The sequence below is a fragment of the Fukomys damarensis genome, unplaced genomic scaffold, assembly GCF_012274545.1.
Source record: "Fukomys damarensis isolate Sample0158 unplaced genomic scaffold, DMR_v1.0_HiC HiC_scaffold_6, whole genome shotgun sequence".
Taxonomy (NCBI): Eukaryota; Metazoa; Chordata; class Mammalia; order Rodentia; family Bathyergidae; genus Fukomys; species Fukomys damarensis.
The window spans coordinates 12,558,969-12,584,314 of NW_022900918.1; the positions used below are offsets into that span (position 1 = coordinate 12,558,969).

General features: G+C 34.5%; 1 protein-coding gene across 2 annotated transcripts in view; it reads left to right on the plus strand.

Moving 5' to 3' along the window:
• Uchl3 (ubiquitin C-terminal hydrolase L3) overlaps positions 1-25,346 on the plus strand; it is a 58,414-nt gene that overhangs the window by 11,810 nt on the left and 21,258 nt on the right. For both annotated transcript variants that reach the window (XM_033760924.1, XM_033760925.1), the window contains 3 exons: positions 3,888-4,044; positions 4,465-4,550; positions 7,281-7,328. In XM_033760924.1, coding sequence (XP_033616815.1) covers positions 3,888-4,044; positions 4,465-4,550; positions 7,281-7,328 — 291 coding nt within the window. The remainder of the gene's footprint in view (positions 1-3,887; positions 4,045-4,464; positions 4,551-7,280; positions 7,329-25,346) is intronic.

The window sequence follows — 25,346 nt, forward strand, 5'->3', positions numbered from 1 at the left end:
AGAATTGAAAGAAAAAATCAGTTGCTTATAGCTTTTTAGGCTTTCTTACCTGATGTGATGTGAATGCAAAATGATCTGTTATCTGAATTGGAAATTTCTTAGTTTAGTGATTTCCATGACTGTTCCCTCTCTTCCAGGGGGATTGAACCTAGGACCACTCTGCCACTGAGCTGCATCTCTAGTAGTTGAGGGTGGGGGTCAAGGTTTCACTAAATTGCCCAGGCTGGGCTTGAACATGTAATCTTCCTGCCTCAGTTCCCAACTAGCTGGGATTACAGGCTTGTGTCACTTTGTCCAGTGTGACTTGCTTTTTTTTTTTTTGGTTTAAAAAAAAATTAGATTTTATCTCCTTTGCTTAGTGAGTCATCAGTATTTTAAAAAGCATATAGTCTTTATCAGTAGGAATTCTTTTAACTTTAACTCATCAGAACTGAAAAGACCTGGGCTGGGGATTTAGCTCAGTGGTGGTACCTCCTGCTTCGCAAGCACAAGGTCCTGGTCCAAAGTCCCAGTACCAAAAAAAAAAAAAAGAAAAAACCTAAAACTGAAAAGACCTGTTGCCTTATTGCTAGCTAGAATACAGTTCTAAAGTATTTGTGTAAGTACTTATATCTATATATAAAGTGGAGGATTTATATTATATGTAAGCATAAATACCTATACATAAATTTATACTTATTTATAAGTTCTAATTTTGATGTTAAATGTGGAGTTGTGGATGACTTAAACATACATTACCCTTTCAATGAAGTCAGCTATAGTATTTCAAATGTGTTCATTATAATAGTGGTTGCCAGTGAGTTACAGGTGAAGAGGTTATAAATTTAGTTCCCTGTGGTATTTGCCACTTACCCTGGTGTTTTTTGTTTTGTTTTGTTTTGGTTTGGTTTTTTGGTACCAGGGGTCGTATTTTCATTTGATGTGTTACAACTGTTTTTTCTTCTTTTCTGTACTTTGTGTAATTTTAGGATTTTTGTAAACATTAAATCTTTAGAAGTTATCAAATCTTGTTTTGCTCTATCAGCAGGGAACATTAATATTAAACAATGTACTAAACTATACCAATTTATAAATATTTCAAAATTAAGAGCTTAATATACTAAACCTTGGGTCAGGGATTTAGCTCAGTGGTGCCATGCCTGCCTGGCAAGCATAAGATCCTGAGTTCGATTCCCAGTACCAAAGAAATTTATATATATATATCTATCTCATATATATTCACACATACATACGCACATATACATTACAAAATGTATAACTTTCTGTGATTTGTAATTGAATTTATATGAATGAATTAATATTTCCTTTTTCGGAAATGTTGCTTAAATTGATAAATTTAAGTTTAATAACACATTCATAAATTTTTTAAAGCATAGATGTTTGTTAGAACCAATTTTTCATTTCTGGATTTTTTTATATAATTCATTTTGTGTCCTTCATTGTGGGGATGAGCAAAATTTTTCTATAAAAGGCCAGCAAGTAAATACTTTTGGCTTTGTAGGCCTCTCTATTACAATTATTCAACTTTACTTTAAAAGCAGCCATAGATAATACATAAATAATATTTTCCTTAATGAAAACAGACAGTGAGCAGAATTGACCTGTGGGCTACAGTTTGCTGACCCCAACTGTATTGGAATCTGAAAATCATCTTTCTACTCTCCCCTCTTCCTTCTTCTTACTCCTTTCTTACCTCTTCATTATTGTTTAACCCTTTTTACAAAGGATTAAAAACTGAGCTACTAATTTGTCAAAGTCACACAGCTAATAATGGTTATGGTAGGATGTGGGCCCACGTACCATCAGCTATAGAAACCATACTCGACGTTTTATTATATCAGCTTGCTTTTATAATCATTTAATACAGGTGAATGTTGGATAATATAGTGAATGGTGGATATAAATATTATGCAGTTATAAGTATGTGGTATGATTAAAAAAACCCTGTGAACGTTTGAATTTTTAAAAAACTTATTACACTAAAAGATATATTGCCATAAGTTCTCCTCAAAATACTCCTTGTTTGAAACAGTTGTCCCTTCATTATTGGTACTCACTGAAACAGTTCTGAAAGTCCTCTTTCATAAGTTTCTTTTTTATTTATTTATTTTTGGTTTTTTGAGACAGGCTCTCACTATGTAGTTGAGAGTGACCTGGAACTCACTATGTAGCCCAGGCTGGTCTCAAAATAACAGAGATCCTCCTGCCTCAGCCTCCTGAGTGCTGGGATTATAGGCGTGCGCCACAATGCCCAGCCATTAGTTTCTTTAGTTGTGCTATTATGGCTGCCTTGATGCGGTAAATCTGAATTGAGTCAAAACATCTCCCTTTATGGTCATTTTGACTTTGGGGAAGAACTATAGTGTATTGCTAGATCTGTTATGTGAGGTAATTGAGAACACACACTGTAATATTTTTACCAGCCTGACTGTCTGTTAGAATGTGCTCACAGGATCTTCACCATGTTTTTGATCATGCCTTTTGAAGACATGAACGAGGACTTACAGAATTGCTTCAGAAAGTGGAAAGAATGATGGGACTTAGGTGTTCAAAGGAGGAGGAGTATTTTGAAGGCGAGTGGTGGCAGTGTGTTATTTATTTATTTATTTATTGGTACTGGGGATCAAATACAGGACCTCGTCCCTACAAGGCAGGTATAGTGCCACTGAGCTAAATATCCGGCCCAGTGGTGGCATATACCTATAATCCCAGATACTTAGGGGGCTGAGGCAGGAAGTTTAAAAGTTTGAGGTTAGCCTGGACAACTTAATGAGACCCTGATTCAAAATTTAAAAAATAAAAATAAAAAGGAATAGGAATGTGCTTCAGTGTGAAGATCTTGTGTTCAATACCCAATATTGCAAAACAAAACAAAAAAGATATAAAAGGAAGTCATATTAATATATATTGATGTATAATCACAATGTAATTAAAGATAGATATCTAAGTCAGAAGGCGTAAGTGCATAAACAAAATAATATAGGACATTTTTAACATTATATCTTAGACTAAACTCATACAAAAGAAACTGCTGATACACATTAAAATGTTATATATATTGCTGTATACCCTCTAGCATGGTTATACAAATGTATACTTTTAATAATAACTCATTAAAATGCCTTTTCAGCCAGCTGTGGTGACACACATGTAATCCCAACTCTCTGGAAGTTTCGGCAGAAAGAACACAACAGCCTGGGCAACTTGGCAACTTAGCAACTTAGTGAGATCCTGTTGTAAAATATAAAAACAGGACTAGTGAGGTAGCTCAGTGTGAAGACCCTGAATTTAATCCCAAGTTATTCCTTCTCACAAGCCCCCTACCCAGCACACACAAAGGCTTCTCATTCATACCCTTATCAATCATCCTTGAGTATTAATTCTTTTACTTTAAACCTTTTCTTTTAATCATTTGTAATTTTTCCTTTGCATACTGTTTGAGTCCTTTTTTGATTTTGTTTGTTTGTTTGTTCGGTTGGTTTTTTGTTTTGGTACCAGAGATTGAGCTCTGGCCCTTGCACTTAGAAGGCAGACAGCAGAACCATTGAGCCAAATCCCTGGCCCCTCAAGTCTTTTTGGAGGGGGGCATTTGACTGGGAACCCAATCTTAGGGTTGCGAATATGCTTACTAAGCAAATGCATCACCCCTGACACACACTCACTCCCAGCCCTTTTTATTTATTTATTTTTATTTTGACACAGTCTTGCTAAGTTCCCCAGACTGGCCTAAAACTTGTGATCCTCTTCTCTCAGCCTCCCTAGTTGCTGAGATTGCAGATATGAGGTACCACTTCTGGCTTTGAGCACTTTTTTTAATATGCTGTTTTCTATATCTTATGAACCTGTGTTACGTGTAGACTATTGACTTTTTTTTTTTTTTGTAATAGTATGAAGTATTTAGAACAGAAGAGGAGGAAAAAATAAAATCTCAGGGACAGGATGTTACATCATCAGTGTATTTCATGAAGCAAACCATCAGCAATGCGTGTGGCACGATTGGATTGATCCATGCTATTGCGAACAATAAAGACAAGATGCACTTTGGTAAATGACTACTACTGTTTTTTCCCCTTAAGATCTGTTAACTTCATTGAGCAGTAGAGGGTGCTCCAGTTCTTTTTTCAAACTATAAAATAAAGCATTTCTATCTTTCTTTTGTAATGGGCCTTCACATTGAGCTACATCCCCGGCCCTATATTTATATTTTATTTTAAAACAGGATCTCACTGAGTTGCTAAGTTTGTAATGGGAATATATAACTAATCCTTGCCATTCTTGTTTATGGTTGATAAACAAGGCTCACAAAATGAACATATAACTTAAACTAATATTTAGATCAAGATTTTTATATTCCTAACTTACTGGTGATAGGCTGTTTCCCAGAAAAGAGCATATTTCTGTGATTTCTATTTATCAGTTTCTGATATGAAGCTTTTTCAGTTGTATCTTTTTTGTTATTCTCAGAATCTGGATCAACCTTGAAAAAATTCCTGGAGGAGTCTGTGTCAATGAGCCCTGAAGAACGAGCCAGATACTTGGAGAACTATGATGTCTGTACCTTCTTATTTTTAATCTAATTATGGGGAACATTTTATGAATTGTAGAGTCTTTGGTGGGGTTGAAACTGGTTTTGAGAAATTATGGATTTTTACCATATCCATTAAGAAAGGTATTTTCTACCTTTCTTTTAACTGAAGTATCTGTGAATGTTGATAAATTGCTACTTTTCTGTTTCCAAAGCTGAATGAGCTAAGAAAAAGCTTGCAAATTAAGAAAACATGTTATGATTGACTATTCCTTACCATTTACTCTCTATCATAAATATAGGCCTGGTGGGCTAGGGTTTAGCTCAGTGGTGCCGCTGCCTGCCTTGCAAGCGCAAGGTCCTATGTTAGATCTCCAGTACCAATAAATGAATGAGTGAATGAATGCATGGCAGTATCCTGTGTGTCTTTCACTGGAAATTTGGAAAAAGACCAAAAATTGAAGAAAGAAAAAGGTTAAAGGCAACATTACACCATACTCTATTTCAATAGTATAATAGCCAGGTTATATAATTTAGTTTTAGTTGATTGCATCACTTCATTGAGCTGTTTTAAAATATTTTTTTAAATTTACTGTCTTAAAAATTGAGGCCAGGCATGGTAGTGCGTGGCACTACCTGGCACTCGGGAGGCTGAGACAGGAGAATCACTGTGAGTTCAAGGACAGCCTGGGCTCCATAAAGAGTTTAAGGCCAGCCTGAACTATACAGTGAGACCCTGTCTCAAAAAAAAAAAAAAAAAAAAATTTTTTTTCCTTTTCAGGACTTTTTTGCCTTTTGTTATCTAAATTATAAATTCTTTGAAATTGGACACAGTCCGTGTGCAAATTATTTAGCTAGAACAATGCCTGTGCTGAATTTGTGTGTAGTAAGTTAATTGATTTGCTCATTTTTTTAGCATTCCAGTATACTTTGTTTTAAATCTAAAAACCTGGAGCCGGGTGTGGTGGTGCATGCCTGTAATCCCAGCACTCAGGAGGCTGAGGCAGGAGGATTTCTGTGACTTTGAGACCAGCCTGGGCTCCATAGTGAGTTCCAGGTCAGTCTCAACTACATAGTGAGACCCTGTCTCAAAAAAACAAAAAACAAAAAAATAAAAACCTGGAAATGTAGTACTACTCAGCCATAAAAAAAATGGGAAATTAGAGACATTTATAGCTAAATGGATACACATTGAGGTGATGGTCTTACGTGAAATAAATAGGACACGTGTATATACCAAATATAGTCTAAGGACTAAGGGTATAATAGATAATGTGAAATAGGAATAAAGGGGGCACAGGGGAAAGGGAAATGGGTAGGGTAGGAGAAAGGAAAGAAGGGAATGGAATTAATATGAAAAAATGAAAACATCTTTGCAGATAGGGATGGAGGGGTGTTAGGCAGGGCAGGGGAATGTAAAAATAAGAATCAAGATAGATTATGTAAATGTGCACATTTCCAATGATGGATGTCACTATATTGTATACTTTAAATGTACCAATAAAATTAATTTTGAAAATAAATTAATTAAAAACCTGGAAATTTATAAAACATCTTTGTTTTATGTTAATAAAAAAAAAGCAACATGAAAGTTACCAGTAATTCCAACAATAAGGAGGTAGCTACCATTAATATTTTTATAGGGTATGTGTATATTTTTATACACAGTATTTTTATATAAAAATTTGATCACACTGTAATACTGTTGTAACTTGTTTTTTTCACTTACTATACACGTATTACCAGTAAGTATATATTTGACATTATCATTTAATGGCTCCAAGCTTGCCATTATATACTGTTTTATTTAATCAATAAAATAGTTAGAAATTTAATACTTTTCCCTTTTTTTAAATATTTTAAAAATATTATAAGGAGGGCCAGGGATTTAGCTCAGTGGTACATCATTAACTAAATCTTTGTAAATATCCTAAATTATATATAGTTTTAGTTATATATAGTTATATGTAGTTTATAAATATATAAACTCCTAATGGAGAAATTGCTAGATTAAACAGTTTGCATGTTTTTAAAGCTTTGATACTTCCAAATAACCATTCATAAATATACTTTTACCTGTAATTTACTGTCATACTCATTTCTGTGCTTCTTTGCTCAAGTGTGTTGCAAGAGCATTTTTTTTAAGTTCAGGGAAAAAAATTCTCTAGCTTCTGGTAAATGCTTGCTTTTTGCCCACATTCCTAAATTGCTGACTAAAATTCATGAATAAGCATAAATACAGCCAGAGCTGCAGAGCAGCATGGAACTTGGAGAGACAGATGAGATAAGTTTCTCAGTCTCTATCTGTGAGAAGCTCACTTTATTCTACTCTCAAGTGAATAAAACATTAAGTGTTAGTTCTAACAACTAAATAAGTTAAATGACCTCTATTTCTACCATGGACTTTACAAATAGGTATGCTCCAAGTGTTCAGAGATTTGTAGGTTAAAAAGTGCAGCAGTTCGTTTGATTATATCGGTATCTGCTGTATCTAATATTAAACTATTCTTAAATTTACTCCATTTTGTTGTTTCTTTTTTTTTTTTCAGCTTTAATTGAGTTTATTGGTACATTTTAGTAATACAGTACAGTTACATTCATTGTTGGGATCTTGTACCTCTACATGACAAGTCTTGATTCTCATGTTGTTTCTTTATAAGTCTTTAGATTTTAAAATTTAGCTTTTTGTTATTTTTATTTAAAAAGTTGGATATGGTCATTTTTTTTGCTACAATTTCCTTGTATTCTTTTACAGGCTATTCGAGTTACTCATGAGACCAGTGCCCATGAAGGTCAGACTGAGGTATTTAACATTTTAAAAATTTTTCTCTTGCAATTTGTAAATTTAACTATAGTATTATTGTAGGATGTGTAGTTTTACAAAATTACTTGATAATTTTTTCTTTAAGAGAATTTGCTTATAAAAAAGGTCACACAACAGTAGCTCAAGAAATGCTTTTACAAGCTGTTAACATGCTACTTTGATATCTGTCTCTTCAGTTTATCTAATTATTTAGACAGTTTGGAGTCTGTGTGCTCTATACTTTGGCTGACAGGTAGCCTGCTTCTTCTCTGTCATTTCTTTGACTTCAATGTATTTTGAGAAAAAATATCTGTGCATTTAGACAATCTGTCTGTGATGATCTTTGCCATCATTACACTATTAGCTAGTTCTGCTACTTTGCTTCTCCTTTCTTCTTGCCTCCCTTTTAATTTTGTTTCTCTCATTCTCTCTTTCCATTTCTTCCTTTTCTTTTCTCTAACTCACACTAAACCACTCTTGAAAGAATTTTGTCAGAAAATGTTTTAGTCAAAATAGAATTAAAACCATTTGGTGTATTTATAGCACATTGAAGTGTTAACAGAGGAGAATTCTAGTTTTTCTTCTTTCTTATTCGGTACAAATAAACCACACTTTCTCGTGTGCAGGATAACATTGCCTTTGTGCTTTAAACATACTTGAAAAGTTAGCTGGTTTTAAAATAATGGTTTTAAACACACTATCTGTGAGAAATGGGTTTTTTGTTATTGTTGTTTGGTTTTGTTTTCTTTGGCATTACCGGCAAACAAGCTCAGGACCTTGCACTTGCCAGGCAAGTATGGCGCCACTGAACTACCTCCCCCACCCTTTGAGAAATATTTTTAAAGGAGAAAATAGTTTGATACTATGATATAAATACAGTTATTCTTAGATCAAGCTAGATAATTGGAAGTTTATAAAACCATATAGAAATTGAAATATTAATTCTCCCAGTAATTATATCATACCTTCGTGGTGGCTCAGGTGCTGCTTTCAAACAGTGGAATACTGGTTTTTCACTAAGGTTGTTTTTTGTTTTGGTACAAGGGGATTGAACTCAGAACCTTGTGCTTGCAAGGCAGGCAGAGTGCCACTGAGCTAAATCAAAGTTTATACATGCAAACAGACATAAGTGGGAGGTTAGAAATTCATGAAATATTCTTTTTTTGTTTTGCTTTTTGTGATTGTAAAATAAGTTTGTGTTGAAACTTTATAATGTTAAAATTTTATGATAAGAAATCAATATAGGATTATTGTTAGATATGATCAAATACTTGTTATAAAGCAATTAATACCTATATGCATATTTATTTCACAAATGTATCTTTATCTTACCTTCTTTTGCCTTGCTTTTGGAGCTTCATCAAAAGTACAGCTTTAACTGCCCTTTTTTTGGGTGATGTTCACGTCTTTTTACAGATTTAAACTTTCTTATTCTTTACAATCTTGACTGCTCCTTAGATATCACCTGAATACTCACCAACATTTTAGAATGCAGTTATTCATATTTAAGCTTTATTGTCTTGTGTTGTAAACTTCTTGGTACCATTAGTTTTTCTTTTTCTTATAAATTGTTTCATACATTTTCCCCGCTATAGCTAATCAAATACAAAATTTATTTCACCTTATTTGGAAGATTAGCTTCATATATAAATTCTCTCTCTCTCTTTTTTTTTATACTGGGGATTGAACTCTGGTCCTTGCGCTTGCAAGACATGTGGCAAAACCACTGTGCTAAATCCCCAGCCCTAAAATCTCAGTCTTGATTCTAGCTCTTACTCCTTTTTTATTGGATGAGTTTGGATTACTTTTCTTGAAATGTAACTCAGTTGGTTACTCAAATTTTCTAGAGCTTTCTGACTGTAGTCATTATCAGTGGATGAAGTAGAAGTAAGGATTTTTATAGGACTTTTTCAAACTTTACTCACTCAGAAGTTAATCTCTTCTGCTCCTTTCTCTTACCTTACAGTTTCAATTACTAATAGAATGAGCCATGTTTTTTATATAGCCCTAAAATGTAGTACTGGGTTGAAAAAAAAAAGTATTTGAAAAACATTCTTCAAGCCTATGCTCAATTTCAGCCTCTTTAGCCTAGCTGCATTCAGGATTCTCCTAACTGTGGTCATTTTTTTTTCTTTGTAAATATCTCTTTCTAACAATCCCTTATTTTACTATTGCTTTTCTTTACTTCTGTTTTTTTTTTTTTTTTTTTTTTTTTTTTTTGGGGTATTTTTTTTTTTTTTTTTTTTTTTTTTTTTGGTACTGGGGATCGAGCTTGGTTCCTTGAGCTTGCAAGGCAGGCAGTGGAACCACTGAGCTAAATCCCCAGCCCTGCTCTTCTTTACTTCTGTAGTTCCCTCTTTCTGAAAATATTTCTCCATTCAGTCTCTACACTTTTGATTTCTACACTTCAAATCTCACCTGAGTATTACCTTCTGTATGAAGTGATTATCAGACCTGAATATATTTTATCATTCTTATATGAGCTTTTTAATGTAACTTCATTATCTATTTGCATTTTAGCTATTTTTATATACTTTGCTATCTATGTATCTGTTAGTCTTTCTTTTCACAAATTAACAACCTTGAAATCAAGATGTCTTAAAATTGATGTCATACTTTGCTTGGTGTTACTCTCGTCATAGTGATACATAAAATGGTGATTTTTATCTGAACATTGCTGGAGCTTGATCAAATATGATATCATGTGGCATCATATCTTCTTACTGTTGTTCTTACATCTAGAATCGATGTCTGATTCATTTGTACATATTCTGCATTATTCCATGCCATTCTCTGCATATAGGCACAATTCATATTTATTAATTCACCAAAATTAAGTCAAAATCATCCTCAGTGGTATAAGAAGTTTTTTTAAAGTTCTAATTCTTAGTTTCTCTGTAATCCCCTGAATAAACAAAACATATCTCTTAGCCATTGTCTCCCCCCACCACAGTTGAACTCAGGACCTTGTACCTGCCAGGCAGGCACGGCACCACTGAGCTAAATACCCAGCCCTATGATCTATTTCTAATACAGTCATGCTGGAAATTATGGATTCAACATTGGAATTTTAGAGGAAAACACTTCAGCTCATAACACTGTCTTTGTGCTTCTTCACAAAGCAGTAGCCTCCTCTTTGTGGAGTTGGCATCTTCTCTAATCTTTAATCTTGTGAAAGTATCTCACCTTCAAAGTCATTTTTCAGGGAAGCCTTTCAACATCATTGCTACACCTTGTCTTATTTTCTCTCATAAAACCATATTTTTCCCTAATATTTTAAAATAATCCATAATATGCTTTTTTGGTTATTCTGCTCATATATAACACATAAGACCCATGAGAAAATGGACCCTTTTTGTCAGATTCCTTTGGATCCCCAGGACAATCCTGGACATATGTAGACTTCAGTAAGAAACTATATAGTGTGAAGGTAAATACAGGATGTAGGTTTTTGTACTGGCTCTACCACTTATTAGCTTAGACCTCCGTGTAAAATAGAGTTAATATTATCAGCCTAATGAGATTGCTATGAGGGCTAGTGAGTTAGCATATCTTAAATTGCTTAAAATACATCTATTTCTAATGGGTATTCAATAAATATAAATACTAATTTTATTTTATTAGGCATTGAGAAAAGTGAATCTGAATGGCAGGAGAGAAGGAAGCCAGATCAAGGGAAGCCTGTATTTTATAAACAGCGTAGAGCTACTAGAGACAGTGTGTTTAGTTTTTAGCATATTGAATTTAAGGTGAGTCTGTGAGTTTAGAAGTCAGAAGCTTAGAGGAGATCACTGTAGTCTTTTGTGTTTTAGTAGTGCATTTGTGTTTAATAGTATTTTAGTTCAGTAGATGGAGAACAGTGGTGAATCAATAATAAATACCAACAGTAAATCCCTGGACTTCTAGGTGTTGAAGGAATGGTAGAGAAGAGAAGCCAGTAATCATACAGTACAGTAGTGATTTCAGTCATCACTGACATCATTGGTTTTTTTGTCAGAACATTTTCATGGGAATGGAGGAGGCAGGAACCTTATTGCATGCTGAGATTTGTAGACTAAATGAGAAATCATTTGAATCACCAAAACACAGTAGTCTTTTCAGAAGATTGGCAGTGGTGTGCTGCTAAAGAGTTGTTTGCTTATATGCTTTTTCTCATTTTGTCATCCCACTGTCATTATCTGGCAGACATTGGCTAATGAAGAAATTTAAGCAGTAGGCTCACCTCACTTATGCTTCATTAGCTTATACTTAGAGGTATTGCTTTTATTTTTTCAACTAAGCTTGGAAAAATGAAAGAACAGCAATGAGATATGAGGAAATGATGAGAAAATTAATGATCAGTGGAGGAGAGAGTTCTTTTTCTTTGATTTTTACTTGGTACGATCATTTTGTACTCTATTCTAGATAGTAAGAATAAAAGAATATTATTGGATTTGCTTCTTAATAATACTGTTGAGGTGCTTGATATTATGTGTTATTTAATACCTATAGCTGCCTTATGAAATTTAAGTATTACTATTCTCTGTCTTTTATTTATGAAGCAGTTGAGGTATAGAATGATTCATCTGCTTGCTCCAAAGCTATATGCCTGCTAAGTGACAGAGTCAGAATTTGAGCTCAGGTGTTCCAGCTGCATTGTCCGATTACATTTCCTCTTACTTCCTCATGCCTACTTCCAAGTAGACACTTTCAGTAAAAGTTTAACAAGTTGATTATGTGGCATTTCTGTTAAGGCTAGTGCTTTGTAAAAGTGGCAGTTTTTATCCTAGCTTGGGATAGGGAGCAGATTTTGTGAAAAATAGCTTTTTAGTTCATCTTGAATTTTTCATCTCTCTGAAGTGGTTTCATGATATGATTTCAAATTACTCTTTTAGAAAAATTAATGAGATTGTATTAAGCCAAGCTTTCCATCAACTAAGATGTTGAGCCACATGTATAGTGATGTGTGACTCTACCACATATAATCGAATGTTTTAATGGAAAAATATCACTGATTTTGAAATTGCAGTAATATAATTAGGTGTGTGAATACTCAGTTAAATGATTTACAGATGAATGTATGTATCCTTTCTAAGTAAGTCCTTCCAAAATGAATAGAATCATAAGAATAATAGGCTGGCAGGAACTTTCAAGTTGGTATCTACTAAATTAAAAGATCTTAAGGCTTTTCTATTCAGAAAAGATTTTGATAACTAGAGCATTTGAAAATTGTGAACAAATATCTGTGATACAAAATATCTGCAAGTTAAATGTGAAGGTTAAAAAAAAAAAGAAAATTACCAGTGTTTTATTTTATTTGTCTTTAGGCTTTACTTTCACATCATTGATATTTATCTGAAAAGTAATTTCTAAAGTTTGTGATTTGTCCATGTTAATCTAGGAGTCAGCACAGAGATGAATAGAAATCTCTTGATGATTTATTATTTAATTTTTTATAAAATGAGATTATTATACTAGTCCATGTAAATTTATAGTAATAATGATATTTTTTAAAAAACAATAGGAAGGCCGGGAATTTAGCTCAGTGGTTCCCCTGTTCCCTTGTAAGTGCAAGGTCCTGAATTCAATCCCTGGTACAAACAAAACAAAACAAAACAAAACAAAAAGAATATTGTTGTTTTATGAATGTTTTTAAACATGTTCACAAGGGGACGTGTAATTTGGATGTCTCGCTGTAAGGCAGCTCTGATATCTGCATGACTGTCCCATGGTGCCTGATGGGACAGTCATACTTATACCACTGGTGGTGCAGGCTGCTGTGAGTGGGTTAAATAAAACTATTAGGATGGAAAATATAGCAACAAACAAACAGCACATACTTACAGTACTTAATTCCAGTGTCTTTTTTTGGCGCATTTTTACATTGTTGAGATGAAACAATTTTTTTTAACATTTTTGAAATGGACGTTTTTCTTTTTTCAGTAAAATCTCCTCATAAATAATTCTTTGTGCCTCTGTGCACTGTCTTGAGTGTACATAATTTACTTTACATTTCCTTTTAATGTTTAGATTTGTTATGGTTTGTGTTTAGATGCCTCCCCCAAAGCATCATGCAGTCATAGGTGAGGCTTTTTCAGAAGTGACTGGGTCTAGAGTGTGTGATGCTGGAATTTATTCATGATGCAATGCTAGGATCAAGGACACTAGGATTAGGGGTGAGTGCTACCCACCCTAAGTAGCCTGGATAAGATTTAAGGGATAGCCGGGCCTGGTGGCGCATGCCTGTAATCCCAGCACTTGGGAGGCTGAGGCAGGAGGATTGCTGTGAGTTCAAGACCAGCCTGGACAACATAGTGAGTTCCAGGTCAGTCTCAACTACATAGTGAGACCTTGTCTCAAAAAACAAACAAAAAAACAAAACAAATAAAAAGATTTAAGGGATAGAAAGAGCTGTGGTCATTCTTTGCTTGCTATTGCTTGCCTGCTTGCCATGGACTGTTTCTCCTCTATGATGCCTCTCTGCCATTCCACTATGAGCTGAAACCTCTACAAACTGTGAGCTAAATAAACCTTTTTTCTTTTGACTCTGGGTGTCAGGTATTTTGTCTCAGCAGCAACAAACGTAACAAAGATAGAAGTTGGTACCAGAGAAGTGGGGTTGTTGCTGTGACTGTACCTGACCATGTGGTTTAGGAGCCTTTGGAGTTGGCTGTGGGGAGGAAAAGAGTTAGGAAAGGTTCTTACCAGCTAAAAAAAATAGAGCTGGAATGTCCGAGGCTGTGCTTGATTTAAGATTCTGGTCAGAGTTTAGAAAACGAGAAGAAGAATAGAAATTATTCCAATAAAGACCAGGCAGGCTCTGGAGATTTCTGCTGGGGAGGGCTGCATTGGCTGTTGGATTCCAGATGATGTGTGTTATGCCTTGGCAAAAAGTTTGTCTGTATATTGCTTGTGTCCAGAGACTACCTAGATTAAGATTAAGGGTTTGCAGACTAATCTCACAGAAGAAATTGAAAGGCAGTCTGATAATGAGATCATGGCATGGCTGCTGTTGGGGGCTTTTAGCCAGATTTATGTTGAGAATCGAGAGCAAAGAGCCCAGGAAAATGATTTAAAATATTTTGAGTTTGGCTAGAAAGGAAGCTTCAGTACAGCTGCAAAAGTTAGAGCAGAGATCTTGATTGCTGACAAGGAACAAGAGAATAGAAAAGATGGCCTGAAAGTGTCACAAGAAGCAGCAGGACTCTACCTTTTGCAGCCTCAAAATTACAAAAATGAAAGACTGCTTTGAGAAGAGAGCCATAGAGCACCATATTCCAGGATACCAGTGGCCTAGGGAAGTTGTTCTTTGGAATTTTGTTCATAGGTACTGGATCCCTACAGCCAAGAGAGAAGGAAGCCTGTTTACTGTTCCAGCTGGCAGCATGGTGTCATCCATGTGGTGCTGGTTTTAGGCACATGCTGAATACAAAGTAGTGAGATCTGGAAGTCTTCCACCCAGATTTCAGAAGGCCTGTGGGGCCAGGTAATGTGCTCCTAAGAGGGCAGTGTGTGAAACTGCGAGTGTGAAGCCAAAGGTGCAGTGGAAACCTCAGAAGTTTGGAGAAACCAGGCACGTGGATCATCCAAGGAAAGCTGCAGGGAGTAAACAAAGACAGCCAAAGAAAGAAGCCATGGAAACTACAACCACTAGAAATGTCATAAGGGTAGAGCAGTGTAAGCACTTTGGAGTGTACAACTTCCACAGATTGCCTTGGATGCTGGAAGTGAAACTGTGGGGTTTAATATTTGCCCTGCTGATTTTGGCCTTACTTTGCTTGCTTTCCTTGCTATCCCTCTTTTTGTAAATTTTGGAATGGAAATGTCTGTCTTGTGCCATTGAATGTTGAATGTGTTTAACTTTATTTTCATTTGTGGAAGGGGCTTGCAGCTAAGAGTGCCTTAAATCTAGAGGAGACTTTGGGCTTGGACTTTTTGGCAATGCTGAAACTATTAGGACTTTGGCAACTCTTGGAGATAGACTAAATGCTTTTGTATAAAGGGATGTGCATGAGTATTTGGGGGCCCGGGGTAGAATGTTAATAGCTTGTGTTTAGATGTCCCTCCCAAAGCCTCATTACAGTCATAAGAGGGGCTTTTTCAGAAGTAGCTGGGTCGAGAAGGTGTGACGCTGGAATTTATTCATGATGCAATGCAAGAATCAAGGGCACTAGGATTAGGGGTGAGTGCTACCCACCCTAAGTAGCCTGGATAAGATTTAAGGGATAGGAAGAGCTGTGGTCATTCCTTGCTTGCTCTTGCCTGCCTGCTTGCCATGGACTATTTCTCCTTTGCGATGCCTTTCTGCCATGCCACCTTGATTTGGAGCTAGCCAACCATGAGCTGAAACCTCTACAAATTGTGAGCTAAATAGATAAATAAACCTTTCCCCCCTTCAACTTTAGATGTCAGGTATTTTGTTTCAACAATGAGAAAAGTAACTAAGACAAGGTTATTTTAAATTTATCATCTTAAGGGCCAGGGATTTAGCTCAGTGGTGCCACTGCCTGCAAGGTCCTGAGTTCAATCCCCGGTACCACAAAAAAAAAAAAAAAAAAAAAAAAAAATTGTCATCTTAAAAATAAAATTTCATTGAATATCTTTGTCCAAGTTTTTTTTTCCATGTTCTTTCTTTAAAATCATTTCTATAGGAGATTATTGAGTCAGTGAGATACAAACATTTTAAAGGTTCTTGTTACCTAATGTGAAATTTTCTTTCTTCAATTTGGTCAACCAAATAACCTATTTGAGAACCTGCTATACCAGGCACTGTACTAGGAGCAGTACATTACAAAGATGAGTAAGACTCGGGCCAGGCAGTTAGCTCAATGGTTCCAGCACTTGCCTCACAAGCATCCAAGTTCTATCCCTGGTATCAAAAAAAAAAAAAGATAAGTAAGACATAGTTTGTGTCTTCAGAAATAGAGATAACAGCTTCAAAAAATAGACATTGCCAGTGTTTAATTTTTGTTTTTAAAATTTTTGTTTCATAAAGGAAGTAATATTTGCTTGCTTAATGATATCCAGAGATCTTCAATAAAAATTTGTGTAATGAATTTAAATCATGAAATACAATATATGTAATTTCCAGTGGAATATGTAATCAATTTTGGTAGTGTTGATCTATGAAAGAAGGTTTGATGGCCAGGGAAGCAGTAAAATCATAAATATCTATGCATAATTAAAGTTTCCTAAGATGCAATTGTCCTACTGTATCTTTGGTGGCTGGGGAAAGTGGAAAATTAGTTCAGGAACCCCTATAGATACCAGGATCCTTACATAAAATATTTAAATTTTATTCAGATTACCATTTTTATAAAAGTTCTTTGTATAAAGAGGTTTCATATTTTCATATAACCTATGCATGTCCTCCTGTATATTTGAAAACATCTTCAGGTTATTCATATCTCTCTCTCTCTCTTTTTTTTTTTTTTTTTTTGGTACTGGGGATTGAATTTAGGACCATTTGCTTGTGAGGCAGGCAACAGAACAACTGAGCTGAATCCCCACTCATAATATCTAATGCAATGAAACATAACTAGTTGATATACCATATTCAGTGTTTTGTTTTGTTGTTTTTGGTACTGGGAATTGAACTTGCCAGGCAGGCGTTGTGCCCCTGCACTAGTACCCTATACCATATTGTTTAGAGAATAATACAAGAAAAATGTTTGTATATGTTCAGGATTTGTAATTTTTTTTCCAAATAGTTTTGATTCTTGATTGGTTTAATCCGCAGATGTGGATTCCACAGAAACAAAGAGCTTTTAGCTTAGCCAATAAACAGTCAGGAGAGAAAATAATTTAAAAGTTTCATCTTCTTTAGCTGTACCAGTATAGTTTGCATGACTCATTTGACTCTGAAGTATACTTTTAGTTATCTTTATTGTGTTGGAGTTACAAAGAGATAGAAGAAAACATTCCATTAAGCCATACATAACCTATACACATATGAAGAGTTCACGGGGGTATTTTTGTTTGTTTTTTGTTTTTTGTTTTTGTACCAAGGATCAAACTCCAGTCCTTGCACTTGTGAGACAGGCAGCAGAACCACTGAGCTAAATCCCCAGCCCAAGAGTTCACATATTTATATCCATTCTCTAGGAATTTACTTTCTTTTGCTTCACTTTGAAAGAAATTGAAGCTATTAGGAAGAACTTAGTTCTTTTATAATATAGAGTTTGTTTCTGATTATCTTGGAAGAATCAGATGGTAACAATGAATGTTAACTGATGAGAAATATGATGTAGTTTTAAGTTATGTAAGTCCAGTTTTGTCAAGAAGTTTTAAACTCTGACTTTCTGATCATTTTTTTGTTTTTCTTTACTTTCCATATGTCATTTAAAAAATTATTTTTCAACCAGACTTAAGGTCAGATTTTTGGAGGCAACGTCATTTTTTTTCATCCTTAAAACTGAGAAAGGCTCTAAAACACCTAACCTAGCTCCTTGTACTTTCACCTATGTCTCCTGTCCTTTTTTTTGAGTGGGCGGGGGTCACTTTTTTCTTTTGTGCATCATTTCCTGAACAGAGCTCTACCTTTTTCCTTTTACCTCTTCTCCTCTTCTTCTTCTACTTTTTATTTTCTTCAACGTCAGAATTTTAGAAATAGAGTACTAGTTTCCTTATTTTAAAAGAAAATTCTTAGACAAGACATACCAATTTATTTTTTCCAGATTGGACTAGATAACTATTTTACAATGTCTTTGATAATAGAAACAGAATTGTGTATGATGAGATTTTTCTGTTTTAAACCAAAATTTTTTTCTAGAATAGGGTAATTTAGTATTTAACACTTTTGCTTTTGCAATAAATAAGAACCTTATTTGAGGGTATTATCAAATTATAAAGAAAATAATTTGGAGGAGTTAGTTTGGATGACAACAAGAGTATATTGAGTTTTAATGTAACTTATAGTAATATATTAATAAACATCCATCATGGAAAATTTTGTACTGAAATGAAAAGACACAGTTGTTAAACCAATAGAGAAAAAAGTTAAGAGTATTTTGAAGTCTGTGGACAATTTGATTTTTTAAGTGAGTAAAATGAAAAAGTTTGCCATTATCCAAATTTTCCATGAAATATGTAGTGGTGTTTTGTGTATTTTGATATCCAGCCCATATTTGACTTTGCCAACTCCAAATGGAAAAGACTGCATCTTTTTGTATGGATCTAGTTTTACTTTCCTATTTTAAATTTAAACTTTACTCAAATGTAGAGTGTTGACCTGAAATCTAGTTGAAAATGTGCAGAAATTCATTTTAAATTTATGATTTAGATTTTAAACTGCTAACAATTTTGTATATGTGTACACATTCTCCTATATGTGTACATAAATATCCTTACACATGAGTACACACGTATTACAATATCTTCATAGCACAGAGACATTCCTAAGTATTTTCCTCTCCATATTTTATTGTTTGGACTTAGTGGTATTTCTGAAGTCTGAAAGGAAACACCACATTCAGAAAGTAACTGCTACATTCAACTGTCCTTATCAAGTGCTTATTTTACCAATAGATCAATGAAAGGAATCATGATTTCTAATGATCATGTCATCAAAAGCTTAAATTCTTTTTTAAAAATAAAGGAGTTGAATTTTATTCTCTTCAATATTTTCCTATTTCTATCTTGTGAAGGTAATGCACGTTGTTCTTTCCTAGAGATCCACAGAAATTGTACATGTCAATCCAAAAGATTCTAATTCTGAGGTAGCTGGGATTGCTGAAAAGAATAAGCATCGTTTCTGAAAGCTACACTATCAGGGAGTTTGTTTTTTTGTTTGTTCAGTGTTTGGGGTTTTTTTTTTGTCCATAAGCATCATTCATGGGTACTAAAAAGGGAGCTTTTTTTGTACTTACTGGATTTCAAATATTAAATATTCTTAATTCTCACTGCTTTTGAAAGTATGTCTGGCACTTTATCACAGCAATGATTACCGTTTAATGAATGTATGTTATATGATAGGCTAAGTTGTCTGTGTGCCCAAGTCTTACTGTCTGAACACCCTCAGATAATTGCTAAAACTAGTTAATACAAGGTCACACAGTTAGAAAGCATTTTCATAGTCTAAAGGCAGAAAAAAAAGTAAATCAGAATTGCTAAAACAAAACAATGTTTAAACAACTTTATATTATATAGCTAATAATGTAATATAAATATGTAGTGAATTACAGGTGACCATTTGGAGTTACCCTGAACTTTTTTGTTGCCCTTAGGAGATATATGTATATATACACACATATATATGTATATATGAAAGCGGTGATAATTTTAAGTATTTACCAGTTTGTGAAATTACATGATCAATATTTTTCTTAATAACAGAATGTGAATTTAAATGAAAAATTTTTATTTTATCATTTGAACATATAATTTAGATTTAAACACTTAGGATACACTACCAAACACTTGATTTCTTAAGAGAAGTGCTTTTAGGCAGACACTCTTACCTCTCTTTCCCTCCCTTGTTTAAAGGCCTGGGTCATTTCTTTTTTAGTCTTCATAGCATTTTTTTTCCTTTGGTTGTTGTCTGAAGAGCAGTTTCTTAATTTTTTGCATATAAAGACTATGTGCAGATTGAGTGTGGAGGAAAAGTAAATTTTTTAAAAAATTTATTTATTTATTTTTTTTGTACCAAGGATCAAACTGAGGCAAAGTAATTTGACCTTTTAGGATCTGGAATCTTTGATTTTTCCCTCCTTTCCCTGCAGTACTTACATGTTTCTTTCTTTTTCTTCTTTTTTTTTTTTTCTTGTGGTATTGGGGATTAAACCTAGGAAGTACTGAGCTACATTTCCAGCACTCTCTTTTTTTTTTTTAAATTTAATTTATTGGTACATTCTAGGTAGACAGTACAGTTACATTTATTACTGGGATCTTGTACCTTTACATGCCGGATCTTAGTTCTCATTTTTTCCCCTTGTCCACACCCTCCCTTCACCCTCCCCTCCCCGCCCCACCCTTCAAACACTTTAATTCCATTTTTACATTTTCTCATATTTTTTTTCTTTTCCCTTATTCCCCCTTCCCTATCCTTCTCACTGTCCCTATTCCTTTGGTCCTTTTCTTCCTATTTGCTAAGTGTCCCACTAGGATCTTGAGTACTGTTTTAGTTTTTCACACCAGAGATACTATTCGGTATTTGTATATGTGTGCCTTATTTATTTCAATTAGAAGTATATCCTCAAAATGTACCCATTTAACTATGAATGAATCTACTTTCTCATTCTTTATGTCTGAGTAGTATTCCATTTTATAGAAAAACCACATCTTCTTTATCCAGTTTCCAACAGATGGGCAGATGGGCTGTTTCCAAGTTTTAGCTATTACAAACTGTGCCACTATAAACATGGGTGTGCATATATCACTGTGGTATGATTATTTCACTTCTTTTGGAAAGATACCCAACAGTGGGATGGCTGGGTCAAATGGAACCTCTAATCCTAGTTCTTTGAGGTATCTCCATATTGACTTCCATAGTGGTTGCACCAGTCTGCACTCCCACCAACAATGGAGAAGGGTTCCTTTCTCCCCACAACCCCGCCAACATTTCTTATTGTGTGATTTCTTGATAGCAGCCATTCTTTGTGGGGTGAGGTGAAATCTCACTGTTGTTTTCATCTGCATCTCTCAAATGACCAGTGGAGCATTTTTTCACGTATTTACTTGCTGCTTTTATTTCTTTGTCTGAGAAATGTCTGTTCATTTCAGATGCCCACTTTAGAATTGGGTCTTTATATTTGGGGAGGCTGGATGTTTTGAGTTCTTTATATATTTTAGATAATAGTCCTTTGTCCGAGGAGCAGCTGGTAAGAAGTTTTTCCCACATTGTAGTTTGTCTCTTAGTTCTGTTGATGGTTTCTTTTGCAGTGCAGAAGCTTTTTAATAAGATGAGATCCCCGTTGTTGATTCTTTCTGCTAGTTCCCGTGCTACTGAGGATTTGTTCATAAAATCTTTTCCTATGCCAATGTCTTCCAGAGTTCTACCTAACTTATCTTCCAGCATGTTTAGTGTTTTTGTTTTTATGTTTAGATCTTTAATCTGCTTTGATTTTAATTTAGTGCATGGTGACAGATAAGGGTCTAATTTTAATCTTTTGCAGGTTGAGATCCAGTTTTTCCAACACCATTTATTAAAGAGGCTATCTTTCCTCCAGTGGGGACTGGCAGCTCCTTTGTCAAAGATGAGGTAGCTGAGTGCATCTGGAGTTGTTTTTGTGTCTTCCAATCTGTTCCACTGATCCTCAGGTCTGTTTCTTTGCCAGTACCATGCTGTTTTTATCACAGCAGCACTGTCTCTTTTTAAGATAGGGTCTTGCTTAGTTACCCAGGCTGACCTTGAATTTGGGCCCCTGCCTCAGCCTTCAGAGTAGCCAGGAATATAAGTACATCACTGCACCTGGCTTCTTAAGCTATTCATAAATTTGACAACTAGATCTTCATAGATCTGAATTGTTTTGGGGGAATGCAGATAGAAATTGCAATAGATGTTTTTCAATAAATAAGTCAAATTACTTAACATGAGGGAGGAGGTAGTTTTTCATGTTATAGAAAATTGCAAGATTGTATCCAAGTGTTGTGCATCTTCCTCTAGCTTTGACAATCACTTGTTATGTGGTTCTGGGCAAGTCCCTAAGTTCTTATGAATATGAATTTTTTTTTTTTTTTTTTTTTGTGGTACCGGGGATCGAACTCAGGTCCTTGTGCTTGCGAAGCAGGCCACTGAACCACTGAGCTAAATCCCCGGCCCCATGCATATGAATATTAAAAGTCATTTATGGACTGTGCCTACTTAACTTATTTTGTGTCTTTTTTTTTAACTGAGAGGATTTAAAAATCAGAATCAAAATGTTTGAAAATTTCTCAACATGAATGCCTTTATCTAATTCTTTTATGCAACAGTCATCAACTATTTAGTGTTCCTTCTGAAAAATAAAACATTTCTTGTGCTTTTTAAAGTTCCTTTAAACTTTGGCTCAGTAGTTCCGCTACCTGCCTTGCAAGTTTGATCCTTGGTACCAAAAAAGAAAGAGAGGGAAAAAAATAAATAAAGTTCCTAGGGTTTCTGAGGAGCCTATTTTAGGATTTTTGGAATTATAATGAGGCTTGCATGAATCTTCATTATATTTATCTCTTCATTGCTTTTCACATATATTTCACAAATTGTTTGTGGCATTCCTGCCTTGAGAGACTCTAACAGCACCACTTTTACTACAGCTGAGATTATTTTTAGTATTTATACAATAAAGCATTTTAAATTAAGATGTATACATTGTATTTTTAGACACATTGCTCTTTATACTTAATAGACTACAGTAGTATAAGCACAATTTTAACATGAATTGGGAAAAAAATTGCCTGATTCAATTCATTGCAATACTAACTCTGTTGTAATGAATGGAACCAAATCTTCAAAATACCATGTAAAGTGATGTATGTGAAGTCATTATATTATTGCAATACCCACACAGTCATCAAAGGGGGCATAGTTCACTGTTGATGTCCTGGCAAAATTTGATGTCATTAGTAGTTTTAATGAAATAATAATAAACTTTTAAATAATATTAAAAAGTTGGTCTGTGTATCTTTAATCTTTGTGATTCTAAGAAGTCCTAAAAATTTCTAGATTCCATAATAGCACACTTCATTTCAGAGTCCTTTCATTTCTTGATATGATATTGCTTGGGAACAGGGCTGTAGCTCAGTGAAAGAGCAGTTATCTAGCATGTGTAAGGCCCTAGATTTGATCCCCAGCACTGCAAATAATAGTAGTAGTAGTAGTAGTAGTAGTAGTAGTAGTAGTAGTAATACTTGAAAATCTTTTCTTTAGTTTATAATTAAAGATTACTTAGAATTGAAAAAATATATAACATATTGTTATACTATATTACAAATTAAACTATCTTTACAATTTATAAATATATATAGGATACATGTATATGGAGAGAGACAGTGTAGGGGAGACTTTAGCATTAGAAGGTGGAAATAAGTGTGACAATTAGAAAATCAGAATCATTGGTTCTAATGTTTAACACCAACATATTCAATAAATTACTACTTATTATACTAACACTGATACAATAACAGAGTAAATAAAAGCTTCACTATCTACAATCTACAAAATAGGTGAAACAATTCCAGTCCAAAAATCCAAAATCTGAAATGGATCAGGAATGCTCAACTAGCAAAGTCTGTGCAGATGTGATGATGATGATGATGATGATGATGATATAAACATACCAATAACAGCAACAACAACTCTGAACTCTGAGACATTTCTGATCTCAACTATTTTGGACAAAATACTCAGGTTGTTGTTCTAAAGAGAACCAATCATAATACAGCAGTATACTATCTTATTTTTAATATAGAACATTAGTCAAATGTGCATATATAGATGCCGTCCTTGATATGTAGAACTCATTCAGCAGGTTATACTTCTGGACTTTTCATCCTTTCATTCATTGCTCTGTTATCTAAACTTACATTGAAAAACATGAAAGTCAGAAAGAGGGCTAAAAATCATACATAGGTAATTTGATAATGTTTGGGCAAGAATTGTGTCTTCATCTTTTGAAAGTTTCATTATTTCCACCTTATAGGATTGTTTATGAGGATTGATAGCATCTATAAGTTAGAATATCTGGTACACAGTAGTATTACGTTGCTGTTAACTGTTGAACAAATAAAGATACTTGTGTGTATGTTTTCACCAGAGTATGGTTTATAATTGTATAAAACTAAAAATAGTCTAAAGGTATAACTATGTCTCTATGGCACGATGATGCTTTTATCTGTTTAAAGGTATATGTAGCCATAACAAAGGATATCGAAATATACTTAACTAAGATAGGTAGACACCTAAAATATACAGGTAGTGACAAAAGTAACATTAAGAGTAAAAAGCTAAGTAGTTAGAAATCTAAACAAATTGTGGGAGACCAAATGTAGCCTATGAATACCTGTGACCAGCCCCAAAGAAAGAGGTTACATCTGCTATCCATAGACCTCCCTAAATACTCAAGAGATAGACTGAAGACAAGTCAGGAAAGAGCCCTAAGGTGCAGGCCAAGGGGATAGGGACAGTGGCCACTGTGGGAAAGCCACCAAGCCTGGATTTTGCTTTTAAGCAGAGTGGGGCCTTGAGAATGACCAAAGCCTAGAGACCTTTGGACAGTAAACCCTTCTTGGGGAAGTAATACACTTCCCAGGGATCTCTCTATGAGAAGTCTCTACTATAGAATAGGATCCCTGAGAAAGCTTTGTCCTAGATACTCAAGAATAAAGAACCTACCTGTGACAAGCTGAACCAGGACGACAAAGAATATCTCCATATCTCTACCATTAGACTGAAAAACACCATAAACAAGTATCAAAAATGTAGCAATGAGTTACTAACATGGAAAAGGACCTTTTCTGAGGCATCAGTTCTGACTATAAGCCTACAGCTGTTTATGCAACAAGAGCATTGTTTATGGAAAAGAGTCTTAAATCCCCACCTCTCACCACAAGTACATGAAGTTTAAATCAGTGATGTGCTGAGAATAACCATAAGAACAATAAAACCCAAACAGCTCAACTTCTGAATAGATTGCCTCATTCTTACATACTGAAGTCCTAGCAAACAATGATCCATGCCCATTACTAGTCATAAATATAATTTATCTCAGTCTCTGCTCTCCTATACAAGGTATCTTCTAACCAGAAAACTGCAAGACAAGAAAAACATCAGTAATATTGTTGAGACAAAACAATCAACAGAACAAAACTTAGATATGTTAGAATTATCAGGGAATTTAACTGTTAATGGCTCAAGTGGAAATGGTGAACAGCACATACCAACAGATGGGGAGCTCATTATCAGAGTTGGAAACTGTATGAAAGGATCAAATAGAAGTGCTCGTTTGAAAAAAGATGGTACAAGAGATGAAGAATATCTTTATCAGTAGATTCAACAAAGTTGAGAAAAGAATCACTGAACATGATGAAATGATCCAAACTGACCTACAAAAAAGAACCCCAAAAAGTAGT